The 15,510-nt window shown below is 28.0% G+C and overlaps 1 protein-coding gene across 2 annotated transcripts; it reads left to right on the forward strand.

Annotated features, from left to right (window-relative positions):
• Nucleotides 1–9,920: 9,920 nt before the first annotated feature.
• On the forward strand, nt 9,921–15,283 carry LOC124919350. 2 transcript variants are annotated; one of them, XM_047459573.1, is made up of 6 exons: nt 9,921–10,074; nt 10,567–11,208; nt 12,463–12,811; nt 13,847–13,931; nt 14,245–14,502; nt 15,095–15,283. In XM_047459573.1, the coding sequence occupies exons 2-5, from the start codon at nt 10,626–10,628 to the stop codon at nt 14,470–14,472; spliced, it is 1,245 nt and encodes a 414-aa protein (XP_047315529.1). In that variant the 5' UTR covers nt 9,921–10,074; nt 10,567–10,625; the 3' UTR covers nt 14,473–14,502; nt 15,095–15,283. The 2 variants fall into 2 exon arrangements, with proteins under 2 accessions (XP_047315529.1, XP_047315530.1); XM_047459574.1 differs by having other exon boundaries at nt 13,850–13,931.
• Nucleotides 15,284–15,510: the final 227 nt, after the last annotated feature.

Raw genomic sequence — 15,510 nt, forward strand, 5'->3', positions numbered from 1 at the left:
AAATATGTAATCCATATGATCCTTACTAACTTCATGACGTTTAAGACTTCTATGTATATTATTCCAGTCTTTGTATCCGTCATTACCCAAATTCCCTATTCTACTAATCATTTGTTTAGTCTTAAACAAATTAAAATAGAAGCAAAATATTATATCTAATGAAATAGAATATACAAGTCACAGTATATCAAATGTTTGTCCATTTGCTATTATCCGTCTATAATGCGATGAATCAAAATGCATATTGTTACTATCTTAAGGAAACAAAAATCATCCACTCATTTTTGGACCCATATGTACCAAGTAATCTCTCAGTTTTTGACTTGTCAGAATATGAGAAGAAATTGTATTGGAATTATTATATTAAATTGTATAAGTTATGTCTATTATATAGACATTACATTGAGTTTATAAGGAAACTAATATAATATTGATATTATCACAATTTATCATATTGTGATAATATCTTACAAATATATTATTTTATATTCTAACATCCTTTCTTAAACTCAAGATGAAAACCGCTTGACAACTTGAGGTTGAAGACAATTGAGATGTTGAAATGTTGAAGATGTATTATTCAATCTTTAGAAACTCGTGAGCTTCATCCAGTTATAGGATGTCAATGTGTTGACTTATAAACCAGCGAAGACATCAAATCCCATGGGCATTAAAAGATGGGGTGAAACAACAACTAAATGAACTCCGAAGTTACTCGTGAGTCTCAAAATCCATCCAATGACGGGGATGTCCGTGTGTTGCATAAAATAAAACCAACGAAGATGTCGAAACCCATGGGCATAAAATTGCTTGGCTAAATCAACAATTAAAATCAAAACTCAGAGAATATGGTTGCCGAAGAAAGTAAGAACATCAACAAAATTATTTGAAAAGAATAAAATATTGTTAAAATATAAAAATAATTAATAGAGCATTATTAGAGTCTTCCATCAATGACTAAAGTAATCATTGATGGAGGCAGCATAATACTAGATTTTATAGGTCAAGAAAAAAACTTAAGCTCTGATACCATGTCAGAATATGAGAAGAAATTATATTTGAATTATTATATTGAATTACATAAATTATGTCTATTATATAAACATTACATTAAGTTTATAAGGATACTAATATAATAATATAATATTATATTAATATTATCATAATTTATTATATTATGATAATATCTTACAAATATATTATTTATATTCTAACATGACTAATGTTATTTCAATGTATAGGATTCTCCAAATTCTCAGTCATTTTTCATGTTGAGATTCATTCTCCAAGTTCTCATTCGATTTACCCAAATTGACAGCCTCAACCAATTCTTCATTTTCATAGTGACTTTGTTCTTCAATCACCAAACCATCTCCTAATTCCTCTTTTTCTATTATGTTATGTTATTATTACTAAAATATTTTTTAATATCAATGGCTTGACTTTGAATTAATGCATCCTCCTTTTCTTTCAATTTTCTCTTTTGAGCTTTAGACAAATATTTATGAGGTATTTTACACAAGATCAATTCGAGTAGTTATAACAAATTTCTTGCAGTTAACAAATTCTAAAATTTTCATAATTTACAATTTCATCAAATAAAGATTGAATTCATCTAACTTTTTTCAAACAAAGTTAATTTAATCAACACAACTTAACTCAACACATTCATTTATACCATAGGGCAATAGAAATATAGAACTAGGATTTCATCGTTTCAATATATTAGCACATCTGTTATAATTAATTACTATAATTTTGATTTTGAGTTCTCGCCTACAAATTCCAAAAATTCATTGATAATATAACAAAGATTTTTTTTTATTAATGCAAGTAAAACACTAAAGCTCCACCTATTTCAGACATTCATCAAAATCACATAAGTCCATAAGAGAAAAAACTTTTTTATTCAGTCTGTAAGATTAACAAATTGAAGAATCAAACAAGATTTGAAGCAGATGATCGGATTGATAAGGATTGAAATTGTTTGATACATTTGGGGATTGAGGCGACAACCGACATGTTACGTAGGTAGAAATCGTGGCGAGTCTTTTGCATCGTATTAAATATAATATATATATATATATACTAATTTTAAAAAATTGAGATCCTTGGTAGGTGGGGCCCGAGGCAATAGCCTCTCTCGCCTCCAAATAGGTCTGGTCATGTCTGTATGATCGCCATTCATATTTGATGCCTATGATATAAGAATCGTCATTTTTCTCAATTAATGTCAGATAATATAAGAGTACACTTCTTGGATGGATTTCAATGTTAATTCTTACTTTTATGATTTTTTCATCTTTAAGTATCTTGATCCATATAGAGTGTCTTTCCTAGAAGGCTAGCAAAATGACTAAGAGTCTCAGTGTTGTACATGTGATGTGGAATATTCATGAGGTTGATCCAAATTTGGGTTATCTCCTTTGGGTGACTATTAAATTTAATACCTTCTATCCATTTTTCTAACTTAATAGTAGTTATGTAAAATGAATGCATTTTCATCCTTCAAAATGAGATCCAAGTTGGACCCTTCCTTGAACATTAAGAAGTACAGTCCATGCGCATTAGAGCAAACATTTTCCAGTCCATATTTTTTCCATTGTTTAAACAATGCATTCTTTATGTTTTTGTAGGATACACGGTCCACTAGTAGAAAATGTGTAATTACCGAGGAGGCTCACCGAAAGCGATTAAATGCTCTTAGAAATTTATTTTTAATCGAGAGCATTCGTTTTCCCTCGCGAATATATATTAAGGTCACCGAGAGCAATAATTATCTCTCGTTAATAGAGTTTATTTCCGAGGGCCTTTGACGTCAGCTCACGGTGAATATTATTTTCGAGGGCCCACGATTACGCCCTCGATGAAATCCTTTTAATTTACCCAGCGCGGTCGCTTTCTTCCTTCTTTTTTTTTTCCGCTTCCGCCTTTAGATCCGCTCCGTCCATCCGTCCTTCGCTCCGCCCGTCGCTCCGTCCTCCGCCCAGATTGATTTTGTATAGAGAACCGTCCATAGGTTGGAATCTTGGAGAAGAAGAGCCAAGCGCAAGAAACTTCCACAATTTGTAACTTCTTTCATCTTCTTATTCACGTTTCTTATTCATTTCTAGTCGTCTTGTTCATCTGCTTCGCCGACTGTTTTCATTTCTAGTCGTCTTGTTCATCTGTTGGTTAGTTAATGATTTGTCTTTGTTCATCTGCTGTTTCGCGCATTTCAAACGGATTTATGAACTTCTTTTTAGCTGATTTATGAACTTCTCTAGCCGTTGATTTATCCTTTTAGCTGATTTAGGTTGTAATGTCTAATTCCCTTATGTTCATTTGTGTTAAAGTTTTTAAATTATTCTCAAATTTGAAGAATCTTTGTTGTAAATGTCTAATTCCGGAATGTCTTGCAAACAGATCTGGTTTATTAGATTGTACCATGATCTTGCTTATTATAGATGGTACCATGTTTATTGTTAAGTATTTTTCTTTTCAATTTATATATATATATATATATATATATATGATGAAATTAGCCTTTATTTTTTTTAATTTTGTTGTTTATATATATATTCTATTGAAAGTTTCGGCTTCAAGACACATTTTTCATCTTCTATATAATCATGCGGTAAATCATTTATATTTTTTCAGTTGGCAACGTTGGTAGTTGTTCGACGAAGAATGACTTAAGTGGAAAGTATACAGAATTGTTGGGATCTTATGCACATTAGACCACACTTTAGTTTCTAATTCAATGACCTCCCTTAATAAGATTTGTTTTCATTCAACGTCATATTATGTGTCGAGAATTCCATTAAGATATTCTCATTGATATCATAATCTAGCTCAGAATCCACATATTCCACATCGAACACATCGTGAATGAAAACCGACAATCATCATTCTTAATTTCATAATAAAGAGTATTAATAGGGATGACATGTATTATGTCTTCCACATGTGACTACCATCTATTTTCTACCCGATCAGTCGTTTCTTGTTCGATCAATAAATTCAAGATGAGTTGATGATCTCAACTTTTGATACTCCACCACCTTTAACATTTTACACAATCTCATGACTAGACAAGAGTCGTCTGAAGTTACATTTGTAAAGTAAAATGGGAACCCTTCCCTAACAATCACCCTCCACGCACTCCATCTTTTTCAATATAATCTTAAATTTTAATTAAAATAAAAAATAGATAATTAAAAATAAATAAAAGAAAATCATCATTTATTAGTAAAATTATATAATATATAAATGTAAATATTTTATAATATTTTTAAAAATATATCTATATATTCACTATAAAAACTGATACATAAATATATTTATATTCAAATATAAATTTATATTATTATAATATTTTTATATAATTAATTAAATAAATTATATGAAAAAAATAGAAGAGAAAAAAGAAAAAAAAATGAAAAAAAGAAAAAAGAAAAAATAAATAAAGAGAAGCACTCTAAAATTTATTTGTTTAAATTATGAGAGATAGAAAAAAATTATATTTTAAATATAAAATATGTTTAATTATAATTTTTTATTTTTTATTATTAATTAAAATTAATGAATATATTATTATAAAGTTTTCATTTTTTTATTTAAATTGGTGTTATTATCGTGATTTTGTTTTAGTATTCATAATCTTTCTATTTTTAGATTATTTAACATTTTTTATGAGGAGGGATAGATTAAGAGTATTTAGAAAGAGAGAATGATTTGTTAGTATACTGTTGATTAAAAAAAGATAAAAGATTGAGGGGATAGAAAAGAGAAAAATTTTATTATTTTTTCGACAATTAGATTGTGTTATTTACTTTCTCATTTCTTATCTCAAATTCTCTTCTCAGTCCTTTTTTATTGTATTTTTTTCACTTTAATTTATTTTTTTTAATTACTGTAATGTTATTTCGAGGTCCTTTTTACCTCATGAAACGCAATTCTAAGACACTTATTAATACAAATTTTATAAAATTATGGTCACTTGTTTATATAAGCAATTGTTTAAAACTGTATTTTTAATAATGAGTACTTACAAACTTAATTTAACTTAAAAATAAATATAGTTAGATCATTAATTAGAGGTTATAGTGAATAAAATTGACTCAATTTCTTAATAAATTTAAATATGTCCCTATGAAATTAATTATACTCTATCAAAACTATATATAAATATAATGCAGATTATATAAGATATTAATTGCATAAGATATTAATCGGTTTACTAATTTTTAATATCCGATTACATATTCAATCATTTATTTCAACATTTTATAAATATATATATATATATATTAATTATCAAACATAAACACTTTTAAATCATTTTTTTATTAAATAAAATTGCAAAAATCATGTAGATGAATAAATAAAAATTATTAATTCCTCGTACCATTAATAAATATATTTAAATGTAGATCTAATTAAATTGATTTCATTATTTGAATAAATTATATATCTGTTTATCTATAACAGATTATTTTTTTAATATACAATCTTAATTAATCAATAAATATATATATATATAAATAATAGTAAGAAAAAACTACATGAGGTTGCTCGGATTTGAATTTTATAAAATTTAAAAATTTAAAAAAAGTAACGATTATTTATGATTTTTAGAAAGTGATAATTATTTTTTAATAAAAAATTTAAAAAATATTAATATATAAATAAAATAAAAAATAATTTAGTATTTTGATTAATTGTCTAAATAATATAATAAATAAAAAAGAAGTGAAGTAATGTTTAATTAAAAACTCGTATAAAATAGTAACACCTAAATTATTAATTTTCCAATGGGCTCAATTTTACGGAAGATAAATGAAAATGGTAATTTAGTTAAAAAAAACAAAAACAATTTATCACCGACCAACTGATCATTGATGTGACAATTCAATGCCTAGGACTTGTTTGATATAAATAGAGTTTTTCAAAATAGTAGTGTGGTGAAAGATGGATTATAATGTGGGTTATTAATAGCAAATATAATTGATAAAAATAACGTATTTTAATATTTTATATGATGTTTTTGTCTTTTGAATGATTTAATTCAATAATAAGTGATTGATAATAAAATTGTATTTTATTTTGCTAGGAAATTTTGATTTATTTGGATGGTTTTTAAACAATCCGAATGATTAGATATTTAGTGGTTTATTATTGTTTGAGTTAAATTTATAAAATGTTTAGTTTTGAGGTTAATTCTAATTAAAAAAATCATTTTATTTTTAGAACTGTTTTTTATTTTATTTTTATCAATTACTCACATATACCGTAATTTATTTTAACCATTTAACCAAAATACTCAAATACATCTATTTTATTTTTATAAATTTTAAATATAAAATAACTAAAACTTACATTTTTTTTGACAAACAAAATGTTTTTTACATGGGCAATTCTGATTCTAACCGGATTGTAAATAAAAACTATTTGATTATATTTTTTCAATTATTTCATCTTCTCTTATTAATCTAACTAGCATTTAGTCCGTGTAATAATATAAAAACCGTGAAAAAAAATTACGGATAACATTTTTTATTTTATTTTTAACCGTTTTAAGTTTATGGGTGAGTCAACCCACAATCCGACCCAATTATCCATTTACTCAACATCATTATATATTAGTTAGTTAAAAAGTTGAACTTATATTAATATTAAAACGTCTCGCGTTTATCAAATTTGGTGTTGAATTTAATATATAGAGTCTTTGTAGCCTAGTTGGTTAAAGAGTTGTACTTGTTTTGTTATGTTGCAAGTTCAAAACATACCTCTAGCATTTTTAATTTTATTTTTAACCGTTTTAAATTTAAAAACGGGTCAACCCACAATCCGACCCAAGTATCCAAATTAACCACAGCTCTCGACCCGGCAATCCGGACACTTTAAAAATTAAGCATCATTATATATATATATATATATATTAGTTAGTTAAAAAGTTGAACTTATATTAATATTAAAACGTCTCGCGTTTATCAAATTTGGTGTTGAATTTAAAATATAAAGTCTTTGTAGCTTAGTTGGTTAAAGAGTTGTACTTGTTTTGTTAGGTTGCAAGTTTGAAACATATCTCTAGCATTTTTAATTTTATTTTTAACCGTTTTAAATTTAAAAACGGGTCAACCCACAATCCGACCCAAGTATCCAAATTGACCACAACTTTCGACCCGGCAATCCGGACACTTTAAAAATTAAGCATCTATATATATATATAGATTATATTTAATTTGAAAATATATAATAAATATACTTTCACAATATTTTCAATTAATTTAATTATTTAAAATGAACACACATCCAACAAGCCTTCTCTTACCCCCCAAACTATAGGACATAGTTTTTTTTATTATTATTAATGTTTAAGGCTACATATTTACAAATTGGGAAGATTTGTGAGTATAAAAAGTGTAACATTTTATTTATTTATTTATTTATTCTATATATTATATAGAAATGACATAAAGTGATAAACATATCATAAAAATGGTAGAGAGATAAGTGTCTTTTTCAAGTGTTTTGAAAATCTGATAATTTTTTTTTTATTTAATTTTTAATCCACTTAAGTGAATCATATCTGGATGGTAATTTAAAATTGTCCCGCGAAAACCAAACTAAATTGCTCCGTTTGGGACAGTTTTCCCCCGAAATCGAACGAGGATGAAGCGAGGATGATATTTGTGTCCCCCGCCCCGATTTCACCCTGATTCTGCCCCGAATACCATAAACATAATTAAATATATTAAATCACCAATATATTTATTTATTTACTATATTTTATAAGAGTATTAAAATTATTTCTTTATAATAATATAAAATTTCAATATATTACAATATATATTATATTAAAAAATTCGTTTATATAATTTTATGGTATAATTTTTATTTATTTTTTAAAATAAAATTATTAACGGTGCCCCGCGGGATTCCCTGAAATCGAAAAAAACCGAACGGGATGGGGATGGTAATTGCATTCCCCGCCCCGAACCGCCACATTGCCATCCCTAATCATCTCCCTATATTTTCTTGTTATATATTTATCGCTTTCTATTATTTTCATAAAATATATAACTCATTTGAATACATGTTTTTAAGTCTAATTAGTGTGAAAAAATATTTATTTTTGTAAAACATTTTTTTATATATATATATTATTTATAAATAGTTTATTTATTTTAAACATAATAAAAAAATTAAACAAAACGACAAAACTTGACATGATAAAAATGCAAATAAGAAAAAAGAATACAAACACGTTACCAACACATTATCGAGCTTATAAATTCTTAAAAAAAATGAATAATTATCCAACATCGACATACTCCACCGACTTTTCATAACAATATAAAAAACGTTATAATATTAACATTATTAATAATGATACGTATCAGATTTCTACGATGATTTCTCTCTAACTAAATAGTCCAATAAAAATAATCGGAATAATAATCATTATTATTTATTTATATTTTAGATAAGACAAATACTATTAGTGTAACTTAATTAAATATATATTTATAAATTTATTAATATTTTTAATAAAATTAATAATGTTATTTATTTTTACCATGATAATGTGATTTGTAATATATATATTTTGTTCACATTGATACACTTTGTATAAATTACAATGAACATATATATAAAAATTAAAAGTGCATTATAATCACAAACTAATAAACATTTATAAAATAAATAATGTTATATTTTAAAATAAATAAAGCATCTAGAAATAAAGGTTTAAAATAAATAATATATTGCTACACTTCATTATTGCTACACAATCAATTTTAACAATTTATTTTGAATCAAATTGTCATTACAATCTAATTTTATAAATATTTAAAATACAAGAATTTAATATTCCCATTAATTAAAATATTATTTATCTTTAATTTAATAAATTAAAATTATAAAAATATTAGATTATAAAGTTATAAATATTTAAAATTTGGAACGTCTAAAACATATTTATTAAAAAAACCTGAGCATTAATATATAACAATAACAAATATATATTTTTTAAATACAAAATATTTTAATATATTTATTAACAAATTATGTAATGTAATTAATCAGAGAGTATACAGAAAGAAATATGAGTAGATTGAAGATGATTTTATAATAATTTATTTACTGTGTCTTTTTAGAATAAAAAAATATACTATTATTTAATTTTATAAATATGGCCATCGTATTCTTTCATACAAAAGGACAACATATGTCAATTTCCTAATAAAACATTAAAATATTAAATTAGTAAAAAAACAAATCTTTCTCCCTCCATTGTATTTTTTTTATCTTTATATATTATTATATTTTAATATATAACTATTTAAAAATATAATTATATAATTGTTTAAATAGATATATTTTAATTAATATATAATCAAAGAAATAGTTTTATAAAATTTTAATTAAAAAAAAGTTATAACAATTATAATATTGTTATCTTAATTGTTATTTTTATTTTTATGTATATACAAGATTAGTATATATATATAATAAATATATTTTTTTAATTTTTAATTTACTTACATAAAATATAATACAAAAATGTCTATAATCAACATCTTTTATTGACTATAATTAATATTAATTTATTTTAAAATTTAAATTATTAAGTGAGATTATATACACGCCAAAGTAATTCAGTAATAAGAGTCGGTTTAACTTTTAAAAAATTAAAAAGTTACTAATTTAATTTCTTCTCAAAGCATTTTGAATTTAAGCCGAACCATTGTTGTGGTGTTAGGCTAATTTTTATTTAATTTGTAAAAGGAATTATATTATATTTCATATAGATAATTGTAATGTAAATGCAATCTTAAAGGACATCTATGAAATAAAATAATAATAAAAAGTCATTTTCATGTTAAAACTTATTTTATTAATTGAGCAGACCGATATACTGAGGCAATTATTTATCATTTATTTATTGGAATAAAAGGAATCAGAACTGTTCTCTTCTTCAAAGTAGTACTTCTTCTTCTTCTGTACTCATTTTGCATTCAATGGATTTCCAAGCTTTGTACTCATCGATGCTGATTCATTGATCGATCTCAAAGATTTCTTCAGGTAATCTTCTCTCTTTTACCTCAAACGCACACAAGAACACACACAAAACTCTTCAACTTGCATCGATGGGGTTCAGATGTTGTTTCAGAGCTTATTATGATAAAGAAGGACTGTTCTTGGTTACGGTTTAACAAGAACGGATGGAAATGCTGTTTTGGTTATTCAATTTTTAATGTACGAACTGTAGTAATTCGTCTGTATCTCTATTTTATCTAGCCGTCCCCTCCTGCATAGGTCTTGGTCTTCCTATCCTACTATTTACGGCATTTGAGTGGTTAAAATCGACTCAATTCGTACATTTATTTGCATATCCTGCAGGAATTTGTATCTATGTTCAAAAATGAAGTAAACAACTATGACAACTGTCTAGGGTTAGTCAAGTCGAAAATATGGAAATAAGTTTTGTCCTAACGTAGATGAAAACAGGGATATGCCTACTGCTTACACTGTAATTTCCTTGTTTACTCAGATTGCTTTCGATGTTTTTTGTAGGAGGAAAATGCTGTTTGGTATTTCTTTGTTGTAGAAGCTGAGTGAGTGAGTGATTGATTATGAGGAAAAGTTCTTTAGCTTCTCGGAATTTAGGAACTTATACTAGCCCTGGAACACCTGATTACCAGGAAAATGGTGGTGGAGGAGGAGGAATTCCAAGGGGATGGTGCTCAGAAAGAGTGCCTCTCCCAACAAATAGTGGAAGAAGGCATACTAGTCTCTCTGCTTTGATGCCTCTTAGTAGTGGAAGGACATTGCCTTCAAAATGGGATGATGCTGAAAGATGGATTACTAGTCCAGTATCTGGGTTTGTTGGTGTTGGAAAAGTCTTGCCTGCGCAGACTCAAAGACGACCCAAGTCAAAAAGTGGTCCACTTGGTGATCAAGGGAATGAGGGATTCTCGAGCTATTCTCCAGCCTTACCTGTTCTACAAAATGGGAATGTGAGGGATTTTATGGTGGGATCTCCATTTTCAACTGGTGTTCTTGTAGCTGATGGTATGTCAATTCACTATAGTGATCGGCATGGTACTGGTGTTTACTGTAACCCACTCCATAGTACAAATAATGTGGCAAGAATAGCTAGTTGTCATCCTGGGTGGTCTGATCTGTTGAGTGAAGCTTCCCTGCCTAGTTCACAAGGTATTCAAGTTAAATTTCATTGTATATGCCTGCATATATTGTTAAATTCTAGCATTGCACATTATAAGTAATTGCTGACATTTTGGAGCATAATGTTTGGATTCGCTTCTTTCTTTTTTCTGGTTAGAAGTTGGTTCCTGAAATTGCATTAGTGGCTCATCATTTTGTTTCATTAACTTGTGTCGAGCTTGAATTGCTTATGTACTTTGAAGAATGGCTCAAATTACTTCACGCGTTAAATTTTTGGATTAATTCCGTTAAGTTCTTAAATCATATATACACAATTTATGCAGCTTCTTAATCTCAATCATTGGCTAAAATATATTTTTCTTTCTAAAGTGCATAAGAAGACATTTACGGTGTTAAAAAATGACGATAATAAGTAATTTGAACCATTCTTTATAAAAGTCCAGGAAACATAATGAGTCTGTCGCAAGTTGAGTATTGAAAAGAAAAAGTTTAGAAGTTCTTCTTGAACTTGCTTCAATATCTCGTTCTATTTTATCAGTTTGTCTTGGGTCATTTTGCTTCATGTACTTTTAAAAATGACTCAAGATACTTCTCTCAATCATTTTTTTGGTTAACTCCATTTATTTCTCAATTCTTATGTTAACCCAAATAAACCAAAGGAAACTTTAAATTTACATGAATTCATTCTCATAATCTCCCAAGCATTTGGGAATTAGGATTATCTAGGGATGATGAGTCTTAAGTGAGTCTCCATACCTCAATTCTTCGCACATATAAGCCAAATAGCCAATTAATATAATTATTCGTGTGTTTTCTTCAGTTTCTACTATGTAAATCACACCATGGTATATTCAATTTCCATATTTTTTTTTCCATTTTTCTTACATTACGATCCCTCCTGCATTTTTTCTTTCTAAATCCCATAAACTGTTGCAGCATCTTAGGATTATCAAATGTTTCATAATTCTCTTCCATTAAGGACAAAGGAAATGTGTAGAATCGTGAGATCTCCCTTTGGATGTCATAGTTTTTTGCTTTGATAAATTGTTTCACTTTGCAAGCTCTCAAACATAACCCCCAAACTTGTTACAAAATAATATTGTTAAGTCAAATTTCTGAATTTGTGTCTGACTAAATTCAGTTTCCACCTGTGATCACATCAGGATCCACATCAATGTGATCTCACAAAAAATAGTAGATAAAGTTATATTTTGCTCATATCTTCATTATGACTTTTGTGAATGGGTATGCACAATTATATTCACAACTGAATTAAATGTGCAGATGAGAAGATAGATGGAATCACCAAGGATGATGAAATGTTGGTTTCACGTGTTGTTTCCAGGCGTGATATGGCAACACAAATGAGCCCCGGCAGTACCACCCCCTCATCCCCTAAAGGAAGGTTGTCATCTTTTACATCCCCTCCAACCATCCTGTCCATTGACATGCCACATCATCGCGATCCTTCACCCAAAGTTGAAATCAGAGATGTTCAGGTTGATAAAAGAGCCAACATGACAAAACAGTCCAAAAAAATCACATCTAGAAGGACCAACAGAGTACCTACAAGTGAAGTTAATGACTTCACTCCATCCTGGGAAATTGCTGAAACAGAAAAGCAATTGTCAAGGTATATTTTAAATTAATATTTTTTAAAACTAACGTTAACTTTTAACTTCATATCCAACCAATATGACATTATAATACAAATTTCTGCCATGTTAAATAATTTAAAGACATGAAACTTACAAAAATAAGATACTCAACAACCTGACCATCTGAAAGGAAATAAAATATAACATGGCATAATGGGAAGAACAACTCCCAAAGACTCCGAAGCAACTAATAAAAAGCTAAACAATCACAGTTACAAAATCTTATCTGCATTCAAGGCCTGTTTGATGAAGGGTTATTGGGATTTAATCCGGCCTCATTTGATCTAGGGTTATTTGAATAAACAAGTGGTTATTTTTATTTAACCTTGTTTGATGTAGGTTATTTCGGTAAAAAGACACTAGGGTATAAATATAATGATTTTTAAATTATATTTTCTTTTAAATAGAGGGTATTTTGGTTAATGATTTGATGTTGAGTAGAAGATTGATTGGATATTGGGTTATTTTTAAAATTGATCCCAAATAACCCTTTTATCCCACAATCAATCACTTATAGTTCAAATCAGTAACTAGAATACTAAAATACCGTTACATTTATTTTTATAACTTGTAAAAATGTTAAATACAAAAGATATTTTAGTCATTAACCCCAATAATCCACTTTTTCAGGCTTCTTTTCTTCTAGTTGATTTATATCAAAAGTCAAACAAACTTCCAAGTTTGCAGAGTAACCAATTTGGAAATATACTAAGAAATATACCCTAACTACTGCTTGGAATGTTAGATTAGAAAAACACTCTTCCATATTTGTTCCGTGTCTCATCTCAAGCTTCCAAATACTCTCGCATTTCTTTTGCTCTAATCTTCATTGATACCAACAGCATTGAAAGAACATTTAAGGATCCTTGCTCAGATCACCAAAATTACAAAGTGACCGCCTGTGACAACCTCCTCTTTAGATAAAAGGCTCATTTTTAGGTTAATTTCCTGCAGCTGTGACATATTTATATCAACAGTAGGTCATATATGATGATGTTAATGTTTCGCAGCAGATTGCAAAGAGAGGAAACAAAGATCACTGCATGGGAGAATTTGCAGAAGGCGAAAGCAGAAGCTGCTATCAGAAAGCTTGAGGTTTCACTTGTGCATCATCCTGGTTTTGAATACAGTTCGTTCAAAATTTAATAAGATGAGGGCATTGTTTGATGAGAAGGGTTAATCAAAATATAACCCCCTTAATCCCATCAATAACTTAAATACCCTCATTTTATTTTTTTCTAATTTTAGTTACAAAGGATATTTAATTATGTAACCCAAACAATTTACCTTTTCATCAAACAAGATATTTTTCAAAAAATATGGTTATCTATAAGAAAAAAAAAACACAAAACAAGCTTGAAAACAGCATACATCTGTTTTTATATTTTTGTTGTTGTTGACAATTCAGATGAAGCTGGAAAAGAAGAGATCAGCAACAATGGATAAGATCTTAAACAAACTGAGAAGCGCACAGATGGAAGCGGAGGAGATGAGAAGTTCTGCATCTGGCAGTTACATTTCTCAGTCGCCTAGGAGTACACCCCCACCACCACCACCAGCATCTAAGAAGAGTCTGTTTAGGAGGCATGTGAAGGTGAGTGGATTGGGCGGTTGCTTTGCTTGTCATGCGCTTTGATCCCCTCAGAATCATCTCTAGATCCATCAGGTAAAATTTCTCTTAAGTTGAATTCCCTTTGCATTTTTGAAATGTCTATTTTATGATTTCCTTGCATAACCTAAAACAATTTATTATTAGTTATAGGAACTGTCTTGAATAGGTTGTTTGTGATATCCTCCTTCAAAAAGAATAACCATATTCTAAAAAAAAAATTTAGACTCGATGTTCTGCTAGCTTGTTCCGGAGAATAAACTTTAGTCGGACATTTCAAATTAAATATTCATATAATACAAAAACAAAATGAAATTATTAATTTTTTAATCTAATATAAAAACAATAGTATAGAATAGAAGTTCATTTTGCATTCCCATTAAGCATGTTTCATCACCCTTTTAAAAAAATGTAGTAGGCTCGATTACTTGCCTTTTGTAAAGGGCTTAAACTACATAATTTTGAATTGCAATTTTTTCATTCTAAAATCGTATCAATATGTTATCGGAATTGACTAAAGTAAAAATGATAAGTAGCGGATGGAGTCTTTGATGGAAGTTGAGTAAGCAAAATGAAGTAATTTCCTTTAATATATTTCCATTAAGAATGTCCTCCTGATTCGATCGAGATTACATTTTGGATGATGCAGGTTTGATGAGTGATTGTTATAGTGTTTGTTGTTGTATATTTTCCACATTCGGAATGAAGAAGTAGGACATCCAACAAGTCTATGGAAGGAAGGAAGATGAATCTGAATGAATCCAAACCACCGTTTTATTAGAAAGCTTTTCAAAGACATAATATTTTAGATGCTTTTTTTCTTTCTTTTAAATTTTGGTACATTGTCTCTCTATGTTAAACCTCTGGCAGATTGAAGAACACCCCCACCCCCCAGTTGTTGGGGATGTTGTATCAGAGGAAAAAAAAATGACATTTTTTTTTGTTATTTTTATCGAATTTATTTTCCTTTTAAATCTTGAACATGAAACTTTTATTCTCTAATTAGGGTAGATCCTTGTCATCTGAGCATCCATGTAACAATGGGCATGTTGGATCCATGTTCTA

Source organism: Impatiens glandulifera, chromosome 1, assembly GCF_907164915.1.
Source record: "Impatiens glandulifera chromosome 1, dImpGla2.1, whole genome shotgun sequence".
NCBI classification, from domain to species: Eukaryota; Viridiplantae; Streptophyta; class Magnoliopsida; order Ericales; family Balsaminaceae; genus Impatiens; species Impatiens glandulifera.